This window comes from Tamandua tetradactyla, chromosome 12 (genome assembly GCF_023851605.1).
Source record: "Tamandua tetradactyla isolate mTamTet1 chromosome 12, mTamTet1.pri, whole genome shotgun sequence".
Taxonomy (NCBI): Eukaryota; Metazoa; Chordata; class Mammalia; order Pilosa; family Myrmecophagidae; genus Tamandua; species Tamandua tetradactyla.
This window is the reverse complement of record NC_135338.1, coordinates 17356739-17381996: the sequence shown is the minus strand read 5'-3', so window position 1 is coordinate 17381996 and position 25258 is coordinate 17356739. Positions and strand designations below refer to the sequence as shown.

The 25258-nt window shown below is 40.2% G+C and overlaps 1 protein-coding gene and 1 pseudogene across 1 annotated transcript; both read left to right on the top strand.

Annotated features, from left to right (window-relative positions):
- The first annotated feature begins 270 nt into the window (after window positions 1-270).
- Window positions 271-3217, top strand: LOC143651243 (melanoma antigen preferentially expressed in tumors-like; annotated as a pseudogene).
- Window positions 3218-23645: 20428 nt separating this feature from the next.
- On the top strand, window positions 23646-25258 carry LOC143651242 (zinc finger protein 280A-like). The gene has a single exon (XM_077122253.1). The coding sequence runs from the start codon at window positions 23696-23698 to the stop codon at window positions 25256-25258; it is 1563 nt and encodes a 520-aa protein (XP_076978368.1). The 5' UTR covers window positions 23646-23695.

Here is a 25258-nt window from a genome sequence, read left to right as displayed (position 1 = left end):
TGTTTGATGAGACACTAGGGTTAGGGTTAGGATTAGGGTTAGGGTTAGGGTTAGGGTTAGGGTTAGGGTTAGGGTTAGGGTTAGAGTTGGAATTGGGATAAACTGAGTACACTCCACCCACCACCCTCCCCCATTGTCAGAACAGTAACTTTGGTCCTGAATCAATTCCTCTGGGAACAGAGAAGATGGAGTTGTTTGTGGTTGACCTGTGAAGGATGTCTTGCTCCCTGGGTGTTTCCTAAGGATTCTTTTCACAGCAGATTTATCAGGATGAGCATCCATGCCCCAATCAGTCTCCTGGAACTGTCCTGTGAGAGCCTGCTAATGGAAAAGGCCTTGGCTATCTCAGCAATGAAGGATACCTCCTGAGCTCTTGCTGCCACTGTTCATAGCAGCCCTCACTGGGAGACACTATGTGGCATTGAAGGCCATGGTGCAGGCCTGGCCCTGTGCCTGCCTCCCAAGGAAACATGGCTTCACCAGGAACCTTACAGGCTGCATTCGATGGAATCAAAGCCAGAAGTTTTGCTCTAGGTGAGGGTGATCCAGGTCGCTTGGTAGGCCCAGGTGAGTCAGAGCAAGACAAATGGGTTAGGGTAAATCAGACTGGGTCAAAGGGTGGGCCACAGACTCTAAGGGTGTCATAAGGAAGCTTGGGGAGGCCTAGGGCTGATGCTAGTCTCACTTAAGAAAAGCGCTTCAGGAAGAAGAAGGCAATTAAAATGCAGAGCTGATAGAGGGAACATGTACTCCTCTCCTCCCAAGGATACTTAAAGGTTCTTGAACTGGGGATGTGGAAATCAAAGGAAGAAGGGAACAATTGCTCTCTGGTATATGAGATTAAAATTGCCCATCAGATCTCTGGTCCTTGCCTAAATCTTGGCCCCAATGGTCTTTTTCTGAATTGATCTTTAAGGGTCTCAGCCAATGATCTGTTTCTCTCATAGGAGATGGAAACTACAAGTGCTGGCTTTATGGAAGCATGCTCATCAGGACTTCTGGAACATTTGGCCTAGATCTGCAACCCATGTATCTTCATTGATGGAGCCAGGGACAGACAATCCCACAACTAAGAGGCAAAGAGTGGAGGGTTCCAGGATGGAGGAGAAGCAGCCCTCATCTCCACTGGAGGTGCTCCTGGACCTTTGCCTCAGGAAAGGCACCCCCAACAAATATCTCACCTATCTCATTAAGAGGGTCAAGCAGAGGAAAGATTTACAACTGTACTGTCAGAAACTCAACATTTTTGTCATGCCAATCTAAAATATTAGGAAGATCCTGAAGGTGGTGGAGCTGGAGTTGATCCAGAATTTGGAAGTGAATTGCACCTGGAAACTCTGTACCCTGGGATGGTTTGTTCCTCACCTGGGTCAGATGGTTAACCTGCACAGGTTCCTCCTCTCCCCAATCCACATGTCTTCTGATATGTCTCCAGCAAAGGAGGAGCAGTATGTTGGCCAGCTCACCTCCCAGTTATTCCATCTGCAGCATCTACATGTCCTCCATTTGGACTCTGTCTCTTTTATGGAAGGTTGCTTGGACCAGGTACTCAGGTGAGGAGTGGCAAGGCTTTTCTGTGGACCAGAGCCAGTCCTTCTTCATTTCTTTAAATAATAACAGGCATTGACTGTGTGTTAGCTGCCAACTATGTAAAGTTAAGGAGAGTCTTTCACATTGTCTTCTTCAATATTGTCTATAAAGTGGGGTAGCTGCTTCAAGGACAGACAATATGTTAGGAAAGTCTGTGATGGGGGATTTGGGCATAGTCAAGGCAGACTTGATAATTCTGCTTTAGGAAGTGATGTCTAAGTTAAGATGAAAATAGGAGAAGAGGACATTGCTAAAGGAGAGAAAGCCCATCAAATGAAAGGTGTCAAAATGTAAACTCTGCACTTACCACCTCGTAAACATGAGCCACTTCCTCCAAACCTCCCTGTCTGTTAAAGGGTTGCCTTTTGCTCCCATTAAATTATTATATAGGAAATGGATGATTCTGCAGGTGTAGCTGAAGGAGTAAGTGTAGAAAATTATAAAACATGATAGTTGCTTTGCCCATGACACAGTGCTATACGTGAGCCCCTGAAGCCTGGTAAGCTCAGCTGATGTGGCCAGACCTTGCCCAGGTTTCTCCTTTATGGAGGTCTACTGAAGCCTCATCTGGCACAGATATGGGTAGCTGAGGCCCAAACAGTGGCTCTAAGAAAGTTGATTTGAAAGTACTTTTAGACCTGTCTCCAAGTAATAAAATTCACTGGTGCCAGCTGTTGATTCATCACATCAGATAGTCCTCTGAGCATGTTGCATTATCTTGATCCATTCTTATGACAAGTCAGAGGGGGCAAAAGAGATAAATGTATTGTACTCTCCTTGAGAGCTGAAGAAAGGGCTCAATAGAGATCACATTCACTTGACACAGTCACAGGTCAATTAAAGTCATGGAGAGATTTCCACCTAAAATCAAACTGCCTTAAATGTCCATGCACTCACCATGTGGCATGCCAAGTATTGACTATCAACAGATGGTGAGAATAGCCTGAGCTTGAGTGAAAATGTCATTTCCCCTCCCATGAGGGGAAACCTCACCACCTTCTACCTACCATGACATTCCCCAGAACTAATTCTCTCTCTCTCTCTCCCCAGGTGCCTGAAGCCCTCTTTGGAGACCCTCTCCATCACCAATTGCCTGCTTTAGGAGTCACATCTGATGCATCTGTCCCTGTGCCCAAATGTCAGTCAGCTGAAGGATCTGAGTCAGAGTGGCATCAGCCTGACCAATGTAAGTTCTGGAGCCCTCAACATTCTGTTAGAGAGAGCCTCAGCCACCCTCCAGGATTTGGATCTAGATAAGTGTAGGATGATGGGTTCCCAGTTCAGTCTCCTTCTCTGTGCCCTGGACCACTGCTCCTAACTGACAATCCTCAGCTTCTGCAGAAGTCTCATCTCCATAGTCATCCTAGAGAACTTGCTGAGGTTTGTGGTGGGGCTGAACAAATTAAGCCATGTGTTGTATCCTGCTCCTCTGTGGAGCTACAAAGACACCAACAGGACTCCACACCCAGGGAGACTTGCCCAGCTCCATGCCAAGCTGGGACAGATGCTTCAGGAGGTGTGGTGACCCAGCATGATCTGGTCCCAGGCCAGCTCCTGTGGGTGCTGTGGCAACAGAGCCTATTATGACCCAGGACCCCTCTTTTGCCCTTGTTATCTGCCTGTCTAGCTGGGGTGCACATGCCAAAGGTTTGATTCTGTGCACTTGGAAACTGAAAGCTAGGACACAAATTCATAAAGACACACAGAGACTGCATTTTCAGACAGTCATTCAATGGGAACAAGGGAAGGAAATGGTGATTGTGATGAGGTGGGGCTGTTTTGTTTGATGGGGCTTTCCAGGGACATGTGTCCCATAGAGTCAGAAATATGTATCTGACTTTCTAGAGAGGATTGGGCTTAAGGGTTACATCTGGGAGTTATTCTTGCATTGATGTCTATAAAGAAGCACTTGAAAATAAAGGAAATTTAATTGTAAACCATCTGGTATTCCCAAACATATATTTACCTGTTTTTCCAGTTTAAAACCTTAGCATTAGATAAAATAAATTCCTGAGATTAAAAAAAAAACTCTTAGGAATCTCTAGTTACTGATCCAGTAAAAACACATTGCATGTCTATGATGTTTGGAAACTCAGACAAGGTTAGCTTTCAAGAGCTCACAGCATCATCATTCATATTTGTTTAATCTCTCTGAGGCATCATTTACCTCCTCACTTATTTCTGTGGTTATTCAGTAGGACATTGGATGCAGGGCATATGGAAATATATTAGTGGCCATTAGTGAGTATCCAGTACAGTAAAGTGTTCTTTGTGAGGACCCTCAGTACCAATTCCACCAAGACCCTGGACCCAAGCATTCCTTGTGGTTCAGTGGTGCATCCATAAGGCTCAGTCCTTGGCTGAGGCCTGAAAATGCTAGAGCTGGTTTTCATGTTGGCCAGGCTAGGGTTCAGTGGATGCTGCACCTGTTAGATCTCTGCTAGTTCCTCATTCTCATGGTCCTGAGGAACAATGGCATAACTTTATTCTGGTGCACAGCCTATCCAATTTTATAGCTTCCTTTGGGGAGCTGGATCTGTGTTTGTATCATTTTACCCCTAGGTGATGATGCATAAGCTCTGCTTTCTTCTTTCTTCCACTTACTCAACTGCCCAAAAGTTTTAGTTGAGGAATAGAGAATTGCTTCCATGTGGCCCTTAAAGTGGCCCCAAATCAATCAGGACAGGGATGATGCCTGATTTCCATATAATTGCTGGCTCTTGACAAGCTTCCTGCTAATGAGGAAGCCATGCTGCCCTTGGATTCACGGTGATGGGTAATAGTCCATAGGAAGTAGGAAAATGGATCAGGATTGAAGGTGTGCTGGTTTACTTATACAAAGGTTTGTTAACCTTTTTGAACATGCCAGATTTTGTACTAGATGCTGGGTTTACCTCCTAGAACTAGAGAGGGCCAAGTGTGTCAAGAATGGATTATGGTTGACAAGAAAGGGGGAAAATTCAAATTCCCCATATGGAGAATTCCTGATATTCTTACAAGCAGTAGGGACAACCAAAGCAATAGGCTAAGGCCTCAATTTTGGTGTTTGTTCATATGAAACTTATCTGTGCAAAGGATAGGCTAAGCCTCCTTAAAATTAGGCCTTAAGGTCACTCCAGAGAAAATCTTTTGTTGCTCCAATATTGTCATCTCCCTCTCTCAGCCAACATGACAAGCAAACTCACTGTCCTCCCCCTCTTTATGTGGGACATATCTGCTGGGGATGTAAACCTTCCTGGCGACATCAGACAGAATATCCTAGAATGAGCTGGTACTCAGCATCAAGGGATTGAGAAAACCTTCCTGACCAAAGTGGGGAAGAGAGAAATGAGACAAAATAAAGTTCAAAAGCTGAGAGATTCCAGAGTCAAGAGGTTATCCTGGGGGTTATTCTTATGCATTGTATAGATAACACCTTTATAGTTAAGGTATATTGGAGAGTCTGGAGGGAAGTGCTAGAAATGTAGAACTGTGTGCCAGTAGCCATGTTTCTTGAAGATGATTGTATAATGATATAGCTTTCACAATGTGACTGTGTGATTGTGAAAACCTTGTGTCTGATGTTCCTTTTATCTACAGTATAGACAGATGAGTAAGACATATGGATTAAAAGTAAATAAATAATAAGGGGAAGAAATGTTCAAATAAATTTAGTGGATTGAAATGCTATTAATCAAGGAAAGGGAGTGGTAAGGGGTATAGAAAAAAATAGAGGAAACAAAGGCTAAAATATATTGGGGAGATGGAAATACTGGCAGTGAATGAGAGGGTGGGGTAAGGGTATGGTATATATGAGGTTTTTTCTTTTTATTTCTTTTTCAGAATGGATGCAAATGTTCTAAGAAATGATCATGGTGATGAATATACAACTATGTGATGATATTGTGAGTTATTGATTATACACCAAGAATGGAATGATCGTATGGAAACAATATTCATGTTTGTACGTTGTTAAGTTTAAAAAAAAATTAAAAAATTAAAAAAAAGAATGGATCATGGTGAGGGTGGAACATGGGTTATGATTATGGGTTTTATAGGCTACCACACACAGATACATGAGTTGATCCCTTACACATTTTAACCTCCTGAAGCCTTCTAATTACAGTAATTTCTGGAAAAGCAATTCCTGTAGCAGGGCTTAAGGAATTAGAAGAAAGCCTGAGATTATAGCTTCTTTATGCCATAATTTTTAAAATTTTTTATTGTATAATATAACATATACACAAAGCAAAGTAAGTAAGAAGCAATAGTTTTCAAAGCACTATTCAACAAGTAGTTACAGGACAGATCCCAGAGTCTGTCTTGGGCAATGATACCATCCTCTCAGATTTTTCCTTCTAACTGCTTCAGAATATAGGAGGCTAGAAAGCATAAATGTTGTTTTATCATTGCAATTGATTTTTATCCCCCTTTTTGTGAAAAATAATATGTATACAGAAAAGCAATAAATCTCAGAGCACAGCACAACAATTTGTTGAACAGATTTCAGAGTTTGGAATGGGTTACAATTCCCCAATTTAAGGCTTTTTACTTCCAGCTGCTCTAAGGTACTGGAGACTAAAACAAATATCAGCTTAATGATTCAGCAAACATGTCAAATTCTATCTCCTCTGTATAACTATACCAACACCTTTTATTCCATAAATTTTACACTATTTATTGAACATAAATTATTTTAATCCCAAGTATTTCCATTTTGTTGATTAAGAGGTCTCAGAGCACCAGTATATGAAGGCATTCTTGGCATTTCGGCCATCCAGGTTGAATATATACCCCCGGATAATCATACTACATGCTCTCTCAGATACCAGGTCAGCAACCATAGTGCTGCTCAGATCCTCAGACCATCCACTTTGGGTGACAGTGAACCCAACTGGATGACAGTAGTTTCTATTTCATTCTTTAGTTGCATTCAGCACTAGAAAGTATTGCTTATTCCTTGCAACATGAAGATTGGGTGTAGCATACACTCAGTCATCCACCATTGACTTCATTCTCTGAGAATAAAGAAAATCAAGTATTGGAAGAAGCCAAACTTCTACTGATCAAGATGGATGCACAAAAATTCAGTTTTCTAAGAGATGTCTGGACATGTAGGTGAAAAATTAGGCAAGTTTATTAATGTATGTTACTGACCTATTAATATATAATATATTACATTATTATAATTAATTAATATATAATATAATTATATTATATTAATATGTTATATTAATATATTATACAATATAAATATTATATATATTATTCAATTGAATAATATAGATGAAATTATGGTAATGATATTTCCTGGAATTATTTGGCTAGCTCATAAACTCCAAATGGACTTGCATAGACATTTCTCCAAAGAGGATACATAAATGGCCAATAAACACATGAAAAGATGCTCAACATCCTTAATCTTAAGGGAAAGGCAAATCCAAACCAATGAGATACCACTTCATACCCATTAGAATAGCTTTTATTAAAACAAAAAAGTGTTGGTGAAGATGTGGAGAAACTAGACCTCTGATGCATTGCTGCTGGGAATGTAAAATGGTGCAACCACTGTGAAAAGTTGGGCAGTTCTTCAGAACATTAAACACAGAATACCACATGAGGCAGCAAATCCACTTCTAGGTATAATCCCAAAGAATTGAAAGCAGAGACTCAAATACTTGCACACCAATATCCATAGCAGAATTATTCATGGTAGCCAAAAGGTAGAAATAATGTATCTAATAATAGATGAATAAATTAACAAAATGTGATATAATCATAATATGGAAAATTATTCAGCCATAAAAAGGAATGAAGTCCTGTTACATGCTACAACATGGATGTATCTTGAAAACAAGCTAAGTGAAATAAGTCAGAGAGAAATGGATGAGTATTGTATGATTCCACTTATATTAAATATCTGGAATATGCAAATTCATAGACAAATCAGAAGTTACCAGGGGCTGGGAGAAAGGAAGAATGGGGAGTTGCTGTTAAATGTGTACAGAGTTTCTGTTTGGGGCAATGAAAAATTTCTGGAAGCAGTGGTGTTAATATACATTATTGAAAATGTAGTCAATGTCCCTGGTTTGTACACTTGACAAAGGTTAAAATGTTATATTTTGAATTAGGTATATTTTAGCATAATAATAAAATGAAAAAAAACTGGGGTGAGCACTTTTCTCTACAACCAACTTAATTCAATGAGGGGAAAAAACAGTTTAATGCAGAGAATTTTGTTTTCTTCAACAGTGCACTGACATGGAGATAAAAATATGTTAATGCCATACTAATAATCAAATACCAAATATAACAAGCACAGCCTAATTAGTGGGGTGGTTTGAGGCTGTATGTACCCCAGAACAAACATATTCTGAAATCTAATCCATTCCTGTGGGTGTGAACTGGGTCTTGTAATTGAGGCTACTTGGGTTAAGATGTGACCCACCTCATTCAGGATGGGTCTTAATCCTCTTACTGGAATCCTTTTTAAATAGAATGAATACAGAGAGTGAAAAATGGAAGTAAGAAGCTGAAAACAATGAAACCCAGAAAGGAGGGGAGTGACCAGCAGATGCCACCGTGGGCCTTGCCATATGGCAGAGTGGCCAAGGAGTGCTGCCAGCCCTTGCAGTTCAGAGTTTGGTTCATAGTCTAGCCACATGGGATCAACTGGGAGCTTGTTAGAAATTCAGACTGTCATGTGTAAGCTATCAATGTAACAACAACATGAATGACTGAATAAATGAATCTCATAAATATTATGCTCATTGAAAACAGCCAGACATGAAAGAGTACATATCACATAATTCCATTTATACAAAACTCTAGAAAAGATACATCTAATCTTCAGTGACAGAACACAGATCAGTGATTGCCTAGAGGAGAGGAAGCATGGAGGTTGATTGGGAAGAGGCTCAAGGGGGCTCTTGGGGATGATGAAAGGATTGCATATCTTGACTGTAGTGGTTATTATATATGTGTGTATAAATTTGTCAAAACTCATCAAAATGAAAAGAAAAGAAACTCAGTCAGGCCCAGCCCAAATCTACTGGATCTGGCTTTGTTTGTATCTCCCAACCTCCCTCACTACTGCAGGTTATCCAGAAGCCCCTGAAAATGAGGGTGACTGGGAACTTTGAGGAGGACTGGGGAAGCTCTCAATTCAAGTTCCAGCCCTTGTTTATCCAACTTTATCACCTACTGCTCTGCTTGGACCAAAGTGAGTGCTCAATCTAAATATCAAGTAAGTGAAAGAAAGTAAATACCTGGCCCTCGACCCACCATTTATGTTTCTGTCAAAGGAATGAGTGTGTGGATATTTTAATCATTCTACAGATACCATGATTTGTAAGGGGCCAGATCCTGAGAAATAGGGCAGACATTAGACATTCAAATTCACAGGCCATCCTCAGGAGAATTGAATTTCCTAGGTGTGAAGTGGGCCCTAGAATCTGTATGTTTAACAAATGTCTCAAGTCATTCTAATATTTGAGGAATTTTCAGAAACATGATCTAAGGGTTACATTTTGTTTTCTTTTCCCCTAAATTATTTTTGCAAAGTTATGTTCATCATCAAGGAATTTTTTGTTGCCATTCAAAAGTTTTCATAAGTTTAAACCTTGAAAAGGATGTCATTTCTGGCATGCAATAAAAAATAATATTAAATAACACTGTTAACATCATTCTTTTAAGTGTATCCAAAGAATAAAAATAACATAGAATTATTTACAATACCCACCATAATTTAAAAAAGAAACACACCAATGAGCACTTCTTAAAGGTTAAAACCTTTATTCTATGGCTTTAAATCCATTAACTCTTACATCTAGTCTACTTCCCTCAAAGGACTGTATGATATTTTGATGGACTGTGTGCTTGGAAGTCTCGTGTCTCTACCAAAAAAAATTTATGAATTTAAATTTAAGTTTTAAAAGTGATTTACTGGGAGCACAGTCTCAAGCATTTTTATTGTTATCACTGTAATTATTAATAACATAGAATTGATAAGGCCACAAAAATATATTACATGTTTTTATATGTAATTTTTAATGTAAAAAACTTTGCTGGAAATAGAACACTTCTTAGCTTTCTAAAGGAGGAAAAAACTCGAGTCAATTCAGTTATTAGCACTTGTCTTAGTTTTATTGCAAATTTGCTACAAGGAGAAGGCAAAGCCAGCCAAAACCAAGCCAAGTCAAATTGGAGATTTACACTTGACGTGGACACATTGTAGGAAAATAGAGAGGTTAGTAATCATAGCATTAAGTTGAAGTAGATTACAAGTTTAACCTCAGTATTATTGTAGGACTTTATGAATTCATGTATATCACCTCAGTATTGTTGTTGTATAACTTTATGAATTTGTGTGTACCACTTTATGCATTCACATGTATTACTCTGTGATTTTGTGTGCATCATTATGAACTGATGCTCTTGTAAAGGTATATATAATTGCAGGCTTTCTTGAAGGAAGAAAAGCAGAATGTCTGCAGTGTTGTAAATCACATCCAGGCTTGCTCAAGCCTGTCCAAATATATTGTTGTACAAAGAGGAAGACTGCCAGACCTGTTTCTTGCCATGTCCGGAGCTGCCCTCATCTCAGACAAAGGAGTTCAGCTAAGAACCAGACAGTAACTCCTACTCTGCAAGTTCTGTCTCTGCATTTTCCAGTGTTTACCACCCATTCCCTTAGTAACTCCCACCTTTTTCATTAGCCTATATAATCTAGAAACAAAGAATATTCAGGGCTCAAACTTTGGACAAAGAGTCCTCTGGGTCAGCTGGCAATAGAGTTCTGGCCACTTCACTGAGGCTCAGGTGTTTTCTTGGGAAAACAGAGTTTCAAAATAAAAAAGGGAACATAAAGGAAAAAGTCAATAACTCCACTAACAGTCATCTACAAGGACTACTAGCTAATTTTCAAAGATAAATCTTAATCCCATTAAAGTTGATCAGATAATTGTCTAAACACCATTGTCAGGAATGCTAACTTCTTCCTACATGGAGGTTACCAAAGAAGCCATACAGACTAGGTGGGAACAACTGTTGTTCTTTTTTAAATTGGGGTTCCCCAGAGAAACAGAACCAACAGAACAGATATGTCTATCTATCTATCTACCAATCATGGTATAAATATTTATAGGAAATGGCTCACACAACTGTGGGGGATGGGAAGTTCAAATTCTATAGGGCAGGCAGCAAGATGGGAACTTCAATGACGGTGATGTCTACTTCTCCAGAAAAAATAGGCTGTCTAAAGAAGAAATAGTCTTTCTGACTGCCAAAATCCTCAGTTCTCCCTTTCAGGCCTCCAATTGATGGGATGAGTCCTGATTACTGAACTGATGGGATGAGTTCTGATTGCTGAACTGATGGGATGAGTTCTAATTGCTGAATTGATGGGATGAGTTCTCCTGCTTCTTATTGCTAAGGGCAGTCTCCTTATTGACTATAGGTATAATCAGCCATAGATGCAATCAACTGACTAAGAATTTAGATCCATCTGTAAAAAAAACCCTCACAGTAACAATCAGGTTGGTATATCCTTTAACAAATAACTGATCACCATAACAAATAACTGGACACCATAACCTAGCCAACTTGATACATGAAATTAACTATTTCAATTTTAGATGAGGGTTTCTCAACCTTGGCACTCTTAATACTTTGGGCTGAATAATTCCCTGTTCTGAGGGGCTGTCCTTTGTGTTGTAGGAAGTAATCTTGGCCTGGTACCTAGTAAATGCCACTAGTGTCTCATGATTGTCACTTAAATGTGTCTCCAATCATTGCCAAATGTCCCTGAGGGGTCAAAATAAGCCAAGATGAGAATTATTGCTCTAGAGTAAGACATGGTTCAGCACCAATTCTATTTCTTTTTTTTCTCTAATTTTTCTAAGTGACAATACTGAGAAATGTAAAATAAATAAGTCAATTGGAAAAGAAACAGTTTTGTTAAAAGCAGTTTCATTCACTGTTTTGAACAGCTTCTGAATTATATGCCAGAAATTGAAAGGCTTATTACCCAGTCATTGGAAGCATTCATGTTCTCACCAATATTTCAAATTGTCCCATTATTTATGCTCTGGGAGTATTTTATACCCTGGCCCATCTAACCTAGAAAGATTCAGTCTTTTCCCATGAAATGGTCTACCACTGGCCTTTCCTCGGGTTTAGTGTACATGGCATTGAGGATCAGGAATGGGATTCCCCTCAACTCTAATTTAATTGATGTGGGGTAAGACTGGCCATTGGTGTTTCTTAAAGCTACCAGGCATTGCTAATGGAAATGCTCAGCAAGAGCCATTGGTTTGAACATTCTGTATTAGATGGCTTGCAAAACAGCTTGCTAAAGTATTTAGTGTGGTGGGCAGAACATGGGATGTGTCTATGAAACAAGCCTACCACAATTGCTGGAGGTACTCCTGGGGAGCACAAGGGGCTGTGTCTGCCACATCATTCCATCTTACACCATGCCACTGACCCATAAATTCTGAACCTAGCGAAGTATGACATTTATATCCCCATTAAACCAGAGATTGCTAATCTGAAGTCCACAGGCCAAGTAACATACAGAGGTCTTTAATTTGGCTTCATCATATTTTTAAATTATCAACCTGTTTTAAAATTACTAATCTTCAGAATCTGGAGACAACATAAAAATTCACATTTTCAACTTTGTGGCAAAACTGATCAACAACACTAGCATTGTCACTTGGCAGAAACAATACGAAATCAAGTAGCATCATTTGAATGGTCCCTCAGTGATTGTGTTTCCAAGGGACCCCTTTCTCCTACATCTGATCCTCTCCTTCCTGCTTGGCTCTTACAGACTTGTGAGTTTCAGAATCCTGATCAAAACACTTCATGGAGCTACAAGAATGTTGGCTATGTTAGGGGAACTCCAACTGGGAAACCCTTTCTAGTACTCTTTCAGAAACTACTTCACAAACATAACTATTGATTAGATAAAGCTAATCATAATCATATCATTATATATTGTTTGAATGATGATTGCTCAAATCATTAATCCAATCAGATTAATCCTTTGCTATGAATAAATAATTTATTCATTCAGGTGATAGAAAGGAAGTGGACTGAGGCTCATGGAAGGTCAGAGTTCACGGATAAGGTGTATGTAGCTCACACCCACCATTCTATGCAGATGAAATAGAGAGAAAGGTGAAAGTTAAATTTGGGAGAGGGAGAGAGGTGTTCAATCAAATGGAATCAGAGTTGGAATTGATGGGTTTTAAATATTTTTATTGACAAATTTTCATACACATACAGTCCATGAATTGTGTACAATCAATAGCTCACAATATCATGACATATTTGTGTGTTCATCACCATGATCATTTTTTAGAACATTCACATCACTCCAGGAAAAGAAACAAAATGAAAAAAGAAAAAACTCATACATAGTATACCCTTTATCCTTCCCTCTCATTGACCACTAATATTTGCATCTACCCAATTTATTTTATTCCTTATACCCCCTACTCTTTATTTATGTGTTATCCTTATGTTTTTACTCATCAGTCCACATCCTGGATAAAAGGAGCTTCAGATGTAAGGCTTTCACAATCCATAGTCACATTGCAAAAGCTGCAACTTTATGCAATTGTCTTCAAGAATCAAGGCCACTGGAACACAGCTCAACAGCTTCAGGTACTTCCCTGCAGCCACTCCAATACACCAGAAACTGAAAAGGGATGTCTATACAATGCATAAGAATAACCTTCAGAATAACCTCCAAGATTTCTGTTTGAAATCTCTAAGCTACTGAAACTTTATTTTGTCTCATTTTTCTCTTCCTCCTTTTGCCTAAGTAGGCTTTCCCAATCTCTTTATGCCAGGTCTCAGCTTATCCCAGGAATTCTATCTAAGTTCCTAGGGAGGTTTATACCCTGGGAATCATGTCCCATATCAGGGGGGAAGGGCAGTGAGTTCACCTGTCAAGTTGGCTTAGATCAGATTAGACCCATCAGAGGAAAAGATAAGTGAACTGCAAGACATAGGAACAGAAATGCTCCAAAACAGGAAAAAAAAAGACTGAAAAATAAAATAAATAGAGCATTAGTGAGCTGTGGAATAACTTCTAGCAGCCCAAGAGTTTGTTTAGTTGGAAGCCCTGAGGGAGAGGAGAGAGAGAAAGAGACAAGGCAACAGAAAAAAATATTTAAAGTAACAGTGGCAGAAGATATTTCAAATTTGATGAAAAACTAAAGCATAAACCACTTTTTCTTTGAGATGCCCTGTCTCATTCAGCATCAGTTCCAAAATCCTTTCAGTGGCCACATTTCTGACTTCATCTCATCTTATCTTTTGTCCCTTTAGCTAGAGACACACATGCCTCCTTGCTTTTCCTGTTATACTTGTTCCCCTGCATCTTTTCTCTGTCAGAAAATTCTTTTCCCTCATATTCACCACCCATTTTTTCCTTCCCACCTTCCTTTCTTTGATGTATTTGTCTCAAAAACAGCAATTCAACTCTGAATCAGTTTGTTTGGTTACCTCTCTCCATCGCTTAAGTTTAACTTTCAGCTTTCTGTCTGTTCCATTGACACAGTACAGCAGGTATAGCCACACCTTATCCTTGACCTCTGCACTTCCATGATCCTCAATCCATTACCTATTTTGTCCCTTGAATGAAGAAATGACTCAATCAATGACAAAAAGTAAATCTGAATTAATGATTGAAGCAAGCAACCATTTGAAAAGTATGTGATCATTCAATTATGACAACTTTCACATAATCACTAGACTTATTTGTTTGTGAAGCAGGAGTGTTCTGAAAGAGTGCTACAGGGGTGTTCCCAGTGAGAGTTCCCCTATAGCAGAGGTGCCTCCAAAGAGACTGGTGTCTGCTCACACCCAACTGGGATGGAGTAGTAATTCTGAGAATGTCTCACTGCATCCCAAAACCTGTAAATCCATTAACACTGATTTGTTTAATCTGTTAACAGTTAATCGATCAACTGCCTGTTACCCAAGTGCCAGCAAAGGACAAACTTTGAAAAGAACATAAATATTTCATTTACTGTGAAAGTTATGCCTCCAGTTGCAGATTTATATTCTGATTTTAGCAACAGCAAATTAGTTAGAATAGCTCATTGTATGGATGAGGTGAAGTTCTGGACTGCCAAAACTGAACAACAAATTCATTGAGTCAGATGTTTGAAAATGGGCTACCACAGGCAGTTTGGGGTAGGAAACAGGGAGCTAATGCTAATCTGTCTGGGGAATGGGAAAGTTTTGGTCACAGATAGCGGTACATTTTGTATGTAATCAATGCCATTAATTTATATTTCAAAGAGGTAAAATGGGAAATTTTAAGTGACATATATGATATCACAATATAATTAAAAAAAAACAACATTGACTTGTGTAACACAAAGAGTGAACTCTAATGTAGATTATGAATTTAGTTAGTCATATGTACCTGCTACATGTTTTTTCTGTAAACCTACAACTGCTCTAAAAAATGAATTAAAACTAAGCCACACCAGGATGTTTCCAGCTGTTTCTGGACATGGAAATGTTCTTGAATACCTGCTATATTCTAGGTATTTGGGATATGTTAGCGCATGAAACAGACAAAAATATTGCTCTCTTCATGGGGCTTGAGTTCTATTAAAGGAGACAGACAATAAACACAACTAGTAAATAATTAATTATGACTTTAAATAATTAATTCTTAACAGTTAACTGTGTTGTCTATTAGAAGGGGAAGAGTGCTTGGGAAAACCACAGAAGCAATGTAGCAGGGAGAGATAGACAGGATTCTAAAATGGGGAAAAGTGGCAATTTTAAATAGGGTGCTCAGGGTGGACTTCATTGGGATGCACCTTTGTCATAAAGCCTTGAGAGATGTGAGGGAAAGAGCCAAGAGGATGTCTGGAAGCAGAATATTTCAGAAACAAGGAATAAAATTGCAGTAGTCTTCAAGCAATACAGGCAAAGGTGCTGAGTAACAAAAAACAAAGTAGTTGGGGGGGGAGAGATGGAAGGGGTCAGGCAGGAGTAGGGTCTGATGGTTTAGGACTTTGTTTTGGTCTACAAGCTGCTGGAATGCAATATGCCTGAAACAAAATGGCTTTTTAAAAGGGGGAATTTATTAAGTTGCAGGTTTACAGTTCTAAGTCCATGATAATGTCCAAATTTAGGCAAGCCTATAAAAATGTCCAATCTAAACCATCCTGGAAAGATACTTTGGTTCAAGAAGGTTGATGATGTTCAGAGTTTTTCTCTCAACTAGGAAAGCATATGGTGACATCCACTAGCTTTCTCTCCCAGCTTTTTGTTTCATGAAGCTCCCCCAGGGGTACTTTCATCTTCATTTCCAAAGGTCTCTGGCTACGTGTGCTCTTAGTTCTGGTTGCTCTGTCAGTTCTGATGGCTCTAAACCTTTTTACAAAATGGTTCCCTCTTAAGGGGGTCCAGTAAGCAACCCCACCTTGAATGGGGAAACCATCTCCATGGAAACCATCAGAAAGGTCTCAACCAGCAATATTGAATGAGGATTAAAGGACATGGCTTTTCTGGGGTATGTAATAGCTTCAAATCAGTACAGACCTTCTATTGTCTAAGACTCAAGGCAGGATTTAACCCTTTTTCCTTACAGGAAATGCCCTTGGCTAGTTGAAACTTCCTCAGCCAGCCCTCTTCCAGCCCCAGTGAAACAGGACGCTTTACCATTTATTTTTATACCGCCGTAGGCTTCACTTGTCACTTTTCCAAAGAAAGGAATTTTAAACATTATATAGTTATGGCACCTTAGAACATTGAATTCACAGTGGATTTTTGTTTTAATTCTGGAACTCAGGTCCATTGGAAGGAGTGGCATACAACTTAAGTCTTGCCTATCTTAGGAAATTTGAAACCCTCCCTTCCCTGGAGGAGCTAAATGCAAAAGACAGTAAGGAAGGTGAAAAGGAAAGCCCGGGAGCCTACCTGGAGGGTGGGGGGTGGGAGGGAGAGTGGAGGAGGGTAAGGGCATGTGTGGGGGGTGGGGAGGGTTAAGTGAAGACCACCCAGCCAGCAATCCAGGGCATGGAACCCTCTCTTAAGTTGCCTCAGGGGTGGGCACAGGCAGATGTTCTCTGGAGTTCAGGACCTGGTGAACGCAAACATTTGGTATCTCCATGTCCCTTCTCTCAAACCAGGGGTGAGCTTCAGAGAGGGCCACATAGTAAAATATTTTAGGCCATGGTGAACATGCTAACATTGCAAGTACATGAACTCTGCCGGTGCGGAGCAGTCGTGAAGGCAGCACAGACAACAGTAAACTAGCAATCTTGGCTGTGTTCTAATAAAAGTTTATTTGCTGTATGCTGATCCTGTAAAACACTGATTGTACAAATTTGTTGGGTGATTATACGGTATGTGAATGTATACCTCAACAAAATCGCAATAAAAGAAAACAGCAAGGGAGTGCAAGGGTGGTTCAGAGGTAGAATTCTCTTCTGCTATGCCGGAGACCCAGACTGGGAGACCTGGGTTCGATTCCTGGCCCCTGAAGCAGTCCACAATCCACCCCCAAATAACACAAAAAATTCACAAAATGGTGCTGCAATAAGGGACAGCCACAAGGAAAAAAGAATGAAATGTGCCCCCCCCCCAGCACACAAAAAATAAACAGGAAATTTCACTTATGGAGACTGTCAGCTTGGAAATAGGAGACTACACCTGGGAAGACATCTTCCCCTTGCGCTGTGGCTCCAGCAGGGTATGAGCCGCGGTGTGACCACCCCTGGCCACTCACCCCCAGCAGCTCAGGACTGGGGTGAACTGGAGACCGGGTGGTGGTGCTCTGGGCTACCCCAGCACAGGATCCCACCCCCCACCCCCTGGCTGGGAGCTCTCCACCTCGCCCTGCGGCCCGCCCTCAGGCTCTCCTGTGATTGAGTCTGGGTGGGAGGTTGGGCCAACGCCCTGAACATTAGTTCCTGAATCTAAACAGGAGAAACCGGTGCAGGCACATGCTCGGAGCCCAGGGTGGCTGTTGGAGATGGGATTATATGGGCTTTAAATAGGGCTGGACTCTCCTGCCCTGACCAAAGATTCCTTTTGCAGAGGGAGGTGAGAGTCCTGTAGATGTAACCGCGGCTGAGCAGACCCTGAGGAATTGCTCCAAGGATACAAATTTTGTCCTCCCTGGGCCACAGAGTGGACAAGCCACACGAAATCACCTGGACTCGCAACTTCAGGAACTGGTGAGCTAAGAAGTTGGGTGTTGTCCATGTTGCTTGTCTTAAACCAGGGCTGGATTTAGGGAAGGGCCACACAGCAACTATTTTAATCTAGGCAGCTCAGGCTAGTTTCATCTTCTTTAATTCTGCTGGAGTGGAGTGGTGTGAAAGCAGCCCCAGTCCAGCAATGATCACAGATCACGGCTGTGCTCTAATGAAACTTTATTTACGGATGCTGTCAGCCTGGAAATAACAAACTAAGCTTCAAGGCAACAGAGGCATTTATTTGGGGGTCTTAGAATTTGCTGTTTCGGGGTGCAGATTCAGGCAGCAATCCCAAAAAACGTGTCTGGCTTTTCAAAGGAAAAGATGAGATGAGTTGTTTGTGGTTGGTGGATATTTGGGGTGCTCCAATTGTCCTTTGGATTATGTAGTTAACTGAGCTCTTTATCTCCTGGTTTGTGTTATGGCCCAGATGCCCTTAGGCCTTTGAGAAGCATTGTTACTGTCAGGCTTTGCATACTTAGGCAGTTTGAGACATCTGGGTCACAAACTGAGAGTTACACCTGAAAGTATTCTCCAGAAAGACCCCCTGACTACACTTTAAATCTCTTAGCCCTAATAACTCCAGTTTGTTTTACAAATTTTTTCCAACACTGAAATTTGTATTGTGACATGATGTATTCTTCTTTTGGTCTATTTTCCGAACTTCAAAAACTAGAAAATGTTTTTTTAAAAGTGTAAAAAACTCAAAACATTCAAAAATTTAGTAATGTATCTGTTCTACAATTAATTGTGTCCTGTGCTTTGAAATTCATTGCTTTTTTGTATATATGTTATTTTTCACAAAAAAGGAAAAAAAATTCAATTCTGTTGATAAAAACATATTTATCCCTTTTAGCCTCCAGTGTTCTGGAGCAGCTAGAAGGAAAAATCTGAGAGGTAGCCCAAGACAAATTCTGGGATCTGTTCTGTAACTACTTGTTAAAGAGAGCTTTCAAAACTATTGCTTTTTTCTTTTCCTTGCTTTGTATATATGTTTCATAATTTTAAAAGCATTTTTAGAATGTTAGTAATGTAAAAACAATTTTTTGCTTCCTAGTCTACAAAAACAAGGCAGGCTAATTTGCCATTTCCTGCCTTAAAATAATTTTTCCTAAAATGCAGCTAGTAGCCCAACAGTAAACTGTGAAATCAATGTTGTGAGCTGCAAACAACTTACAAAAATGAAGGAGAGTTTATTCATGGACTCTAAGATGGCACCAATTATAAGATGCATTACTTTTGGTGCTGCTATAAAATAGAAATAATATAGCCTGCCAAACAAACTAAAGAAATGCAATCTGATTTCAGAGATGTTAAAATATAAATATGAAACTGTAAAATTTACAGTCTGCTTAGAATCAATGAAATGTGCTAATGGCGTAGATGATAGAGTATATCCCATGTACTGAGGGTATTATTTTAGAAAACATAAGTTTCAGTTATATATATGTGCATCCACATATGTATTGGATTAATTACTCCTTTAACTCATAGTGCTGTCACTTTAGATTTTGGGTTTCATTACATGTTGGACAACCTGAAATTAGTAGATTCAAGTCTATTGTGCACAGAATTGAACACATGAAAAACAGCTACCATTTATTATGTAACAATGGTGTGCATTGTTCTAGAAGCTGGGGATACAGCATTAAACAAAATATAAGTCTCTGCCTGCATGGAGTTTATGGTCCAGTGGGTGGAAATAAAAAGAAGCAAGATGTATTTTATATAATGTTTGTTAAAATAAAAGCATGAGCAAGATTTGGCTAGACCCCAGAAAGTTTTATTGAATTAATTCAGAAACTAGAGAAGTTTCATTTGTCTGGAAGTATAGAGGTATTCTGCTGATCAAGGAATGCAACAGTCCATTTAAAACAGAAAAATGCTGATGGCATTTCCTAATATGGTTAGCATAGACCTAGTAATAGGTTAACATAGACCTTAGTAATGAGGAAGTTAACTGTCCTAAGAATAAGAAGTTGGTGACAGCTGATTGGTTGACTTAAATTCACTTTTTGTGGTCCAGCCAGGTGTGTAGAGGGAGTAGAAAATTACTTTATTTAGGTTTTGCTGACATGGGACTTAATATGGATGCCTGATAGTGTTAAGTCACTTAGAATTCGGAATTCATTACATGTTGGACAATCTGGAATTAGTGGATTCAAGTCTATTGTACACAGAATTGATCCTAATAAAAACAGCTACCATTTTTTTATGTTGATCCTATGAAATTGTAGTTATCATGCATTCTAATTTGCTAGCTGCTTGAAGGCAACATACCAGAAATGAAATAGCTTTTAAAAAGGGGAATTTAATAAGTTTCTAGTTTACAGTTCTAAGGCTGAGAAAATATCCATAGAAATCTATAGAAATGTCCAATCAAAGGCATCCATGGAAAGATACCTTGGCTAAAGAAGGCCAGTGAAGTTCAGGGTTTCTCTCTTGGCTGGAAGGGCACATGGCAAGCAAGGCATCATCTGTTATCTTTCTTTCCTGGCTTCCTGTTTCATGAAGCTCCCTGGGAGGCATTTTCCCTCTTCATCTCCAAAGGTTACTGGCTCATGGGTGCTCTGATTCTCATGGCTATGTCATTCTTCTCTGCTCTCTCTGAATTGCTTATTCTCCAAAATGTTGACTGTTTTATAGGACTTCAGAAACTAATCAAGACCCACCTGAATGATGGAGACACATCATTACCTAATCCAGTTTAACAAGCACTCATGATTACATCACATCTCCAGGGAGATGAGCTAACTACAGTTTCAAACATACAATGCTGAATAGGGATAAGAAGAAATGGCTGCCTTTACAAAATGGGACTAGGATTAAAACATGGCTTTTCTATGGGACATGCATCTTTTCAAACCAGCACATCATGCATGATGACAAAGGTTCAGTTGAAAAAGAGCCTAGTTGGGAGAACAGAGCATGGAAGGTGGAGTAGATTACAGTTTTTGATAGGGTGGTCAGGGAGGATTTGCTGAAAAAGAAACATGGGTCAGAAGGGACTAGGGGCCATGATGGGAATGTCTGGAAAAAGAGCATCCAAGGCAGTGTATGCTACATTCCTGGGAAAGTAAACAGCCTGGCATATCCAGACTCCCAGAGCTCACATGGGTTAAGACTTTATTGGACCTTTTAAGTTCATTGTGGATTTCTTATGAGTAAGATGGGAAACCACTGGAGATGCATAAGGAAAGGAGTGAATGTCACCTCAGCTATATATTCTATCTGGAGCATTAGGGATGCTGTGGAGAGTTGTGACAAAAGTGGCTGGAAACTTCTGCAGTGATTCTGGGGAAGAGAATAGGTATCTTCCATCAGGGAGGTGGCAGATGTGGTAGAAAGGAGTGGTCAAACTCTGGATACCTTTAGAAGAGAGAGCAGCTTTGGTTTGCTATTCCATTGCCTATAGAGTTTATCAGCCAAGAAATAACAAGCTAAATTGCCAGGCAACAAAAACATTTGCTTGGGATCTTAGAATTGCAATTGGAGGAGCACAGATTCAGGTAGCAACTAAAATTTTGTCCAGTCTTGGCATTTGCTGGCAAGGGTTTCTAAAGGAAAAGATTAAACAAGCTGTTCATGGTTGGTGAATATTTGGGGTACTCCAGTTGTCCTTCAGGTTAGATAGTTAACTGAGTTTTATTTTGTGGTTATTTTATGGTCCATATACCCTTGGGGTTTGAGGAGCATTGCTGCTTGAGCCTTTGCATACTTTGGCAGTGTTCTAGTTTGCAAGCTGCCAGAATGCAATATACCAGAAATGGAAAGGCTTTTCAAAAGGGGAATTAATAAGTTGCTACTTTACAGTTCTGAGGCTGAGAAATGTTCCAATTAAAGCCAGGCTATAGAAATGTCCAATCAAAGGCATCCAGGGAAAGATAGCTTGGTTCGAGGGGGCCAATGAAATTCAGGGGTTTCTCTCTCAAGTGGAAAGGCTCATGGCAACACAGTTAGGGTTTCTCTCTCATCTGGAAGGACACATGGTGAATATGGCATCATCTGCTAGCTTTCTTTCCTGGCTTCCTGTTTCATGAAGCTCCCTGGGAAGCATTTTCTTTCTTCATCTCCAAGGCACTGGCTGATGGACTCTGCTTCATGGTGCTGCAGCCTTCTCTGCTCTCTCTGAATCTCCTTCATTCTCCAAAATGTTTCCTCTTTTATAGGATTCCAGAAATGAATTAAGACCCACCCAAATGGGTGGAGACATGTGTCTTCCTAATCCAGTTTAACAACCACTCTTGATCACTCAAGATTGCATCAAGAGCACATCAAGATGTGACTCCCTAAGTTGACTCTCCAGGGATATGATCTAATTACAGTTTCAAACATACAGTACTGAATAGGGATTAGAAGAAATGGTTGCCTTTATAAATGGGATTAGGATTATGACATGGCTTTTCTAGGGTACATACATCCTTTAAAACTAGCACAGGCAGTGATATCTGGATGACATTTGGCTGAGAGCAACCTCCTAACTCCACTTTATATATCTTAAGCAACTGTGCTTTAATTTTGTTTTAATTCTTTGAACAGGTTTGAGGGAAAGACTGCCAAAGTTTATGAACTGAGCAACAAAATGGGTTTATGAAAAAGGGAACACTCCAAGGGTAGCAGAGCTTTTAGGGTTATGTCTAGTATTAGATTTTGGTAAATTTCTTAGAAATCTTAGTATCCAGGAGGGTGCAGCTGGGTCTAGGACACAGAGGAGGGGGTGAGGCACCTAGAACTCAACATTTAAGAGGATGTTGAACCCTTGGGGCCTAGCTTGCTAAAGCTGCCCAATATACCAGAAATGGGTTGGTTTTTACAATGAGGATTTATCAGTTTACAGATTTACAGTTCAAAAGCCATGAAAATGTCCCAAGCATCCAGCCATCCTCTGTCAGATAGCAAAGTACATACATGGCTGGGCTCTGATGGTCCTTCACTCCCAGTTCTCATTGCATTTAGCTTCTGATTCTGGTAGCCTCATCTGGGCTTCTGTGGGTCTTCTCTTAGCATCTCTGGGCCTTTCCTCTCTCTCTCTCCTCTGGAGGCTTTTTCTCTAAGCTCTCTTCAAGCTTCTCTAGGTGTTTCAGAATTCTGTGGGGTTTTTTTGTTCCTTTACCCTCTCACAAAAGGCTCTAGTAAATGGCTAAGACCCACTTTGAATGAGTGGATCACATTTCAGTTGAAACAACCTTATCAAAAAGTTCTGCCCACAATAGGGTCTGCAACCACAGGAATGGATTAAAAGAACGTGGTCTTTTCTAGGAAACATAACAGCTTCAAACCAGTACACCATGTCTCCTTCAGTTTTGCTTGCCAAGTGCCTCACTTTCTCAACCTAGTTCCTCTCCTGCAAGAAAAGATGTTGAGCAGATCACCTGGCATCCTGGGACACTGGGTAGCTGGAATGGCTGGAGAGATAAATTTAGAATTACCAATGAATAGATAGTAAAGATATGTGCTTAGATAAGAACCTAGGGAGCCTGAAAACTCACGCTCTGCTAGGAATTGGGCTTATTCCTTTATAAGTGGACCTTCCTCTTTGGCTTTCTCTTATCAATTTTATCTAGTTCTTTGTAGAACAGAGAGAGCAATGTGTAACTCAAAGCACTGGCGCTGGAATCAAACACCAGCTGGGTTTCTAATCCTGGCTCAACCTCAATTTAGCTGTCACTGAAATGGTTTCAGAATCTTTTCCTCATGTGTAAAACATGGATGTTAATAGTTAACTCAGTGGTTTTGGGGAGGATTCAATAAAGTAATGATTTTTGTTTTTTCAAATAAATACTGACTAATGTCATGTGGTTGTGTTAAGGTAGCAATTTATAAAAAGAAAGCTCTGGAAGTTGAAGGAACCACTGGCTTCAATCAAGCAAAACAATAATTGTAAAATGGCACATCTCTTGAGTGAGAAGGAACAGGAACCAGCACCACAGATGAGAGATGGAGAAGACTCTGAACACCAAGATGATGAAGATGCTGAGCTGATCTTCATTGGAGTGGAACATGAAAGCGAAAATCCTGAAATTCTCTTTGTCAAGGTGATTTCAAGTGCAAAACCTGTGATTTCAAACATTTTGAACAGAGTTACCCAAGGCTCAGGTTCAACAAAAAGGAAGGGTCACATGGGTCAAGCGACCACCCAAACATTGAAGCTTTCAAACCATATGACCCCATTATCAAGGGCAGTGGCCAACTGGACAGTTTCTCCACCTGCATTGAGGCCAAAAGATACTCCTATGATTATGGAGCATTCAGCTAAACCTGGATGCCAAAGGAGCCCACCACAGGTCATGCCCCTAAATGCCTCAGATTTGCCAATGCCATGGACTCAGCGCGTGGTTGGAGCTGCTTATTCTGTCAGAAGCAAGGATGAAAGTCCTCATGATTCAAAGCGACCTTCCCCTTCTGATGTAAATAGTGGAAACTCCAAAAGGCCTAAACTCAGTGATGGAACCCCCAGGAAAGATTCTTTAGATACCCTTTCAGGTGCATTCATCACAATGAACACTGGTACAGCCTCAAAAAGTGTTGCTACCTCAGTAAACCATGTTCAGAATGGAACATCATTTCTAAGGGCATGTGCAAATATCAACACACATTTTGGTCTTGCAACACAGGACTCCATAAATAGCTTTGAAGGACTGGCAAAAACAGACTTTTCAAGCCCAGCAAGTCATAACGAGACTGTGGATTCCAAGAAAAGAGATATGATCATGTTACTTCCTGATTTTTATTATGGACAGCATAAAGGAGATGGGCGGCCAGAAGTGAAGACTTACACAAACTTTAAGTGCCTCAGCTGCTTGAAAGTTCTAAAAAATGTGAAGTTTATGAAGCACATGAAGCACCATTTGGAGCTTGAGAAGCAGATGGGTGACAGCTGGGAAGTCCACACCACCTGCCAGCACTGCCACCGGCAGTTTTCCACTCCTTTCCAGCTGCAGTATCACATTGAAAATGTGCACCTCCCCCAGGAACCCTCCCCTGTTTGCAAAATCTGTGAACTGTCATTTGAAACAGACCAGCTTCTCTTACAACATATGAAAGATAATCACAAACCTGGTGAGATGCCTTATGTGTGCCAGGTTTGCAATTACAGATCATCGACCTTTGCTGATGTGGACATGCATTTTAGAACCTGCCATGAAAACACTAAAAATTTGCTGTGTCCATTTTGTCTAAAAATTTTCAAAGCATCAGCATCATATGTGAATCACTTTTGGCGGCACTGGAACAAGAGAACTTTCCCGTGTTCAAACTGTCGGCTGCAGTTTTTAACTCTGAAAGAGAAAAGGGAGCATAGAACCAACAATCATCTAACATTTAAAAAGCCAGAGCAACTGGAAGGATTGTCTCCTGAAACAAAGGTTATTATTCAAACTTCAGTTCAGCCAGGATCGAGAGATGCAGCATCCATCACTGTTGGCATCAGTCACAATAATAGACCCTAG